The sequence below is a fragment of the Dipteris shenzhenensis genome, chromosome 7 (genome assembly GCF_047967505.1).
Source record: "Dipteris shenzhenensis isolate YYH24624 ecotype China chromosome 7, Dip_SZ_1.0, whole genome shotgun sequence".
Classification (NCBI taxonomy): Eukaryota; Viridiplantae; Streptophyta; class Polypodiopsida; order Gleicheniales; family Dipteridaceae; genus Dipteris; species Dipteris shenzhenensis.
In genome coordinates, this window is record NC_141602.1 from 22460769 (window position 1) to 22466902 (window position 6134).

Genomic DNA, 6134 nt, shown 5'->3' on the forward strand with positions numbered 1-6134 from the left:
AAGACGGCTGAATCTAACCTCAAGTTGCCCAACTGAGTCGAACAGTCAACTACAAAGCCCAACCAAGCACTGCGAGTAATGAGTAACCTAAAGAGTTGATCGTGTCACACAATTGGTGTAAATATAACCTACAACCCATACCAGGCTATCGTACAAGCTTGATTCAAGTTTTTAAAGAACACGTAAGAAGTAGAAACACTATCTTATTTCTTATAATTTGACTGCCATGACGAATATGTTGTTTTACCAATCCAACATAAAATGGATCATAAATTTGCACCCCTGTCAACTATTGGGGAGTTAAAAGTCGATTCTGTCTTTCTAAAACCTGCAAAGTTGTTGCCATCAGTCGCCGGACCTTATCAAGAGCACCGTATTTATTAGGAGGGCATTTGCTTGAAGCAATATGCAGAAATGACAAGGCCAGTTCCGGGTTCCCTTCAGAGAGCGCAGAACAAGCTGCTCTGTAAGCCTCATCCGCGGTCTGAGTATCATACTCTTCGTTGCTCTGTACCTCCGAAACCTTGTATTCAGGAAGAAGAGTCGATGGCTGAGAATTTCGATTATCGCTGGCAAATTCAGCAGTAGTTACGGCCCCTTGAAATTCAGTGGAGAGTATTCCATCAGAAATATCTTGCTCCTCCGGTAACTGTTGTGCCATTGCTATATTCAGTCCCGGCTGCCCCTTGTAATTATCCTGTCGCAACAACCATCCGTCTCGGCTTATATCGTTTGAAGTTGAAGAAAAGCCGGATGGGGAACCGGGTTTAGCTGGAAATTTGACATGTCTCTCCGATGACGTTGGCTGGTGTTGGTCCCTGGACTGCATGTTTTCCTGGGTGTTTAAAACAGAGCCCAAAGGTTGCGGAGCCGGTCTGCCTGGACCTTGGAGAGTAGGCGACATGGAACGATTAGACTGAAATCGGAGCGACAGGTGCCGGGTAGCTTGCGCATTCTCTGCATTAGCGATGGCAAGGTTAATATGATGAAGAAGAGCATCAGGGTCGATGACTTTTGCCATCAACGAAGGGCTAGCTCCATTGGAAGCGCTGGCTCTGAGGTTATCGAGAATTGCACGGTTGATCCGAGGCCGTCGAGAAGGTCCATCCACCAGCTGCCAGGACATGGCATTGGTGGTGTAAGCCCTTGCTGTCGAAGCAGATCGTGCAATTTGAATTAGAACAGAACAAAACTCTGAGTGTTACTATAACATCTTCTGTTGCATCTCCACCCCAAATCCAACATGTCTCCAGTGCTACCACGATTCACAATCCGATTTCAAGCGCAAATCATTGTTCTATCTGACAAATCTTGGGCTGAGAAGTTCAGATAGATGGATGGATGGCATCTTCTACCTCAGTTCCACAATCCTATTTCAAGCGCAATCAAATCTTGGGTATGGCATTTTCTACCTCAAATTCCACAGATCCTATTTCAAGCACAATCATTTGTTCTATCTGCTGACAAATCTTGGGTTCCAAACTTCAGATGGGATGGATGGCATGTTCTACCTCAATTCGACAGACAAGTCTTGGCTTCAGAACTTGTTGGATGGATTGCATTTCTCCCCCGGTTTCTGAGCGTGAAGCTTAAAAAGGCATGTGCCCAAATCGTGGAATCGTCGGTAATTGAAAGGAAACGCTCTCTCCGAGACACAGATCCTCAAGGCAGCATCTTCCACACACACAATTGAAAGAGAGAAGAGTCTCACTCAGACACAGATCACATCTTCCAAGACACAAATCCCCAAGACAGTATCTTTACACGCTTATACATGGTGAGCTTACTCAAAGCTTGGGCCAATATAATGGCAGTCTTAGTCTTCAGCTAAAAGACCCATGAAGGAAAGTATGTTGTAGTTCAATCAGCAAGGACTTGAATTTCAAAGATGATGTTGCACACCAGCAAGAACCTTCTTAGGGGTTGCACACAAGGACAACCTTCTTAGGGTGTTTAGACACAGGTTGGTTGCCTTGTCCATAAAATTGTGCTCACAATTTGGACACACAACACATGTGGACTTTGGGCACCAACTCTTGTGTGCTTTACACATTGTGGTCGCCCACCCGAGTTCTGTGTTGTAAACATGGTGATTGTTGGAGATGGTAGTTGAAGCCCATCGTTTGGGCGGGCGATTGTGCCCAAATACAGGAATTGAGCATTTGTGCTCCAGTCAGCAAACCATGTGGGTATTCGGGCATTTGGGCATGGAACCAGTCTGGATTAGATTTTCTTGTGACATTTTCAACATTCTTACTCTCCAAGCGAGTCCCCATGGTGAACTTGCCAGTTTGCTCCGAGATAGAGATTTACGCTCATTCCATGGGGTGGGCTGGGGGCAACCCTAGCAATCAAAGAATTCATTTGTGCTCCTCCTCCTACTCTAAATGAACCATACCCATAAGATGACCACTATGGTATGGTTCATGCCTTTTCACCATTGTTTCTCTGGTGTTTGGACTTCCAACCCAGTTTTCCACACTTCTAGATTCCTTTCCTCACTAAGGTGATTTCAACCCTGCACTTGGGACATTACCCCAATAAAATCGACCAAATTCTCCTCAAATAGCTCTAAGTGTGCTAAAATACAAAGCAAGAATACGTCAACTCCTAGATGGGTGACTTTCAAATTTGCTCACATGTCCATTACTAGACAAGGCTCCCTAATCTTGGCCTTTCTTGCATGAGACAATTATTGGGTAGGCGTGTTCTCATCCAATGGAGCTTGATTAGAGGTGCAAATAGCCCCCCCTTCCCAAATCCTTGCTTCAAACTCCAATAGTTGTCTATCCCAAACCCGCTTGCTCTCTCTAGATGCCTTGTTTGCATCCCATTTTTGCCTCTTCTCCTCATGCATACTAGGGCAATCACCTTGCTTTGTGGCCCTCTCTTTTTTCTATCCGGGTTGTCTCGCAACAAATCCTCATGCTTTGTAACTTTTGCTTCCACTTGTGAGATGTACTTGCTAGAATTGAGAATAAGCAAATTAGTGTAATCAATGAAAGGCTCTCTTATTACCCTCTTGAATGAATCTCCTCATTAGTCATCCATAAGATGCCCACTATGGTCTTCTTCATGCCTTTGGTGACCATTGTTTCTCCTACTTCAAGTTGTTAAGGATGGTATAAATTGCACCATCCCTTAAGGGCATTAAGGGAAAACCCTAACCCTAACCCTAACCCTAAGGGGTTCTCATGTATATATTCATGTTGATGATCATTACAACAAAGTATACATATTGTGTGCACTCCTCTCTCTCTCTCTCTCTCTCTCCTCACTCTCCACTTCATCATGGTATCAGAGCCAATGATGCTCCCAAGCCCTTACATCTTGTCAAGGCACTAAGCCCTCCTTGTTCAAGGCATCCTCCATTCATGAGAGCAAGATTTGTGAGGTTTATCCTTTGTGAGAGAGAGTTTCCGTTGTGAGAGAGTAAAAGACCTTGTTCTGTCAAGGCGACAAGCCCTCCTTCATGAGGCATCTTCAACTCTTCTTGTAGAGCCCCTTCTCATCTCCATTTTGGTTTAGAAAGCTTAGGAATCCACTTCATATAGCTTGAGCTATCGTCTCTTGAGTGATGTTGTCCATTTTTGAGAGATTCATTTTATCGAGGTTCATTTCATGAAGTTCGAGAAGTAGTTTCTAAGGTAGCTATGAGGAGTATGTGTAAGGTCTCTCTTAGAGACAGATTCAGCTGCAATCAACTCGGCTGTGCAAACTTGGCTTACTAGTCGAGCTTTGGGTTTTCTAGAAGCAACAAGCTTCACAACCTTCAGTTGGCTAAGCACAACGAGCAGAACCAACACGCATCAGACTACAGCCCCGATTTCTTCATCGACCAAGGTAGTGCCTCCTTCATCAACTCTTTAGCATAGCCCACAAGCCAAAGCGTGACCATAGCATGAACAAATAGGAACGGGCGACCATCTATGAAAAGGCTGAGCTACTACCCCAACCAGCAATGCTTCTGTAGAGCTCAAGCCAGTGTGACCTCGGTCACCCACACACTATGAGAAGCCTCACAAAAGCCGTTGATCACATGATGCCCATGCAACGTAGCATAGTGACTCCACAACCCAAGCCATAGCAGCAAACAATGGGCACATGCTCTAAAGCATCCTTCAACGGCTCTTCCCAATAGCCCTCTAGTAGCATAGCGAGTAGCTGCATCGACCTCATCACCCGACTCCTTCAACCAAGCAAAGTCGTTGGACTATGCAACCCAACAGGATCACCACCAACAACCCACTCTACAACTACTGCAAACGCAAAATTATCCTTCATCATCCAACGACCCAAAGACAACAACAACTACTAGCTCCAGGCAAAGCAACGCGCAGACATCTCTCTACTTCCACAGCACACGGACTAGCATGCAATGCCTTTCAACAAACTCCTAATCCAACTTCCATAGCACCAACACCTCTGCCAGCTCCATGAGGTATATGGCTAGCACCAGTTGAATTCTCTATCAGATGCCCTACCATGAGCAAAAGATGACCTCCACACTCCACGAGCTCCCAAGCTCATCAACTACTTCAATGCCCTACGAGCTCCTTTGCGGCCGCTCGATAGAAGGTAACAAACAAGACAATAGAATCTCTAAGATTTTGGTGATCCCTTCCCTCACTCGTGCTCTAACACGTGGCAACTGAATCCACCACATCACCTTATCCTTAACCTTTCCCTCAGCAAGGTTGGTTCACAAACTAACACGTGGCAGACTACCACATCAGCAAGTACCTTAGATGGCCTACCACATCAGCAACAACCATGTGGCAATTGATTGCAATGTCATCATGCCATGTAGGCAATGCCACATCAATAGCCAGTTAGCATCATGCCACATCATTATGATGTGGTAGTGCCATGTAATATGCCCGGTCAACATGCCACATGAGCATGTGCCTTCTAAGCACACTGTGCCACATAGGCACATTTTTCTATTTTACGTGTGACCCACTGCCACATCACCCTCCATGCCACCTCATCATTTTGATCACCCTCTTGGGATCAAAGTTTGGCCTTTCTTCCGGTAGCCATAACTTTTGATCCAAGTGGAATTTGGAGGTGATCCTAAAAGCAAAAATGATCGCGAAATCATGCTCTATGCGTTGAGCACCCCATATTTGAATTTTGACTCTTCCACATGTCAAAAACATTAAATCCTCATCATCGAAACCACATCCTGATCCATTATAGTCCCCCAACACATAAAATGAACGCTTTGACATGTAGTCTAGCTATAGACTAGCACATCCATAGAGGGGATTTAACTCCACTAAACCAAGTAAGCCATTGCCATATCACCCGATTAGTTACCACTGGCATCAATCCATTCGATTCTACCATTGATATATACACTCACACATCTCAGTCTCTTGGGATTCGACAGTACGGCACTTCAGTGTGACACTTGGTAGAGTGATCTTCCTCATATTTAGGATTGTTGCATTCTTCTTGCATGCACATATGCCACCCATGTAAAATCATTTTTATTGACTCATTTTTAGCATTGGTTCCTACACATTCATATCAGCCTTGTACAACCTCTTGGCTACTCCCGACACATGTTGTCATCATTCTACTACAAGCTTGATCTTTGGCATACATATATTCTTCCATCATGACTTGGTTTTGACAGATTTAACGTAAGCTTCTAGTGTCAGCTTTGACACATTGTTCTCATGTGGGTGGACACTCTCGCTATTACACGAGTCAACCTCTAGCACAGAGCACCAGATTGCCTCTAGCATGGAGTTATTCACATCACACAGTGGATGATACAATACTCATGACTTCGGACATGATTTGTGAGTGGAAAGAGAACCTACTTCGACCTTCATTACAATAGGGTATGTGCCAGTTTATGATGTAGATTCGAGCCTCATTGGTCTTGAGAGATCAAACACAGATATACCACATGTTAGCATGGATTAGTCCACACTTTCTTATCATGCACATTTGCCAATAAGACCTCAACATGAGGCATAGTTGATGGTAAGCCCTTAGCAAGAGGAAATCCCATCTACATTAGCATACTCTGATTCCAATGATACACAGCCATCACATTCATGCATGGATCTAACTCCATCCACTGTCAAATCAGATACCGATACTCAGCAAGAGTTCAC

General features: G+C 44.6%; 1 protein-coding gene across 1 annotated transcript; it reads right to left on the bottom strand.

Moving 5' to 3' along the window:
- Positions 1-229: 229 nt before the first annotated feature.
- On the bottom strand, positions 230-1833 carry LOC147900107 (uncharacterized). Its single transcript, XM_087377316.1, has one exon. The coding sequence runs from the start codon at positions 1124-1126 to the stop codon at positions 290-292; it is 837 nt and encodes a 278-aa protein (XP_087233442.1). The 5' UTR covers positions 1127-1833; the 3' UTR covers positions 230-289.
- Positions 1834-6134: the final 4301 nt, after the last annotated feature.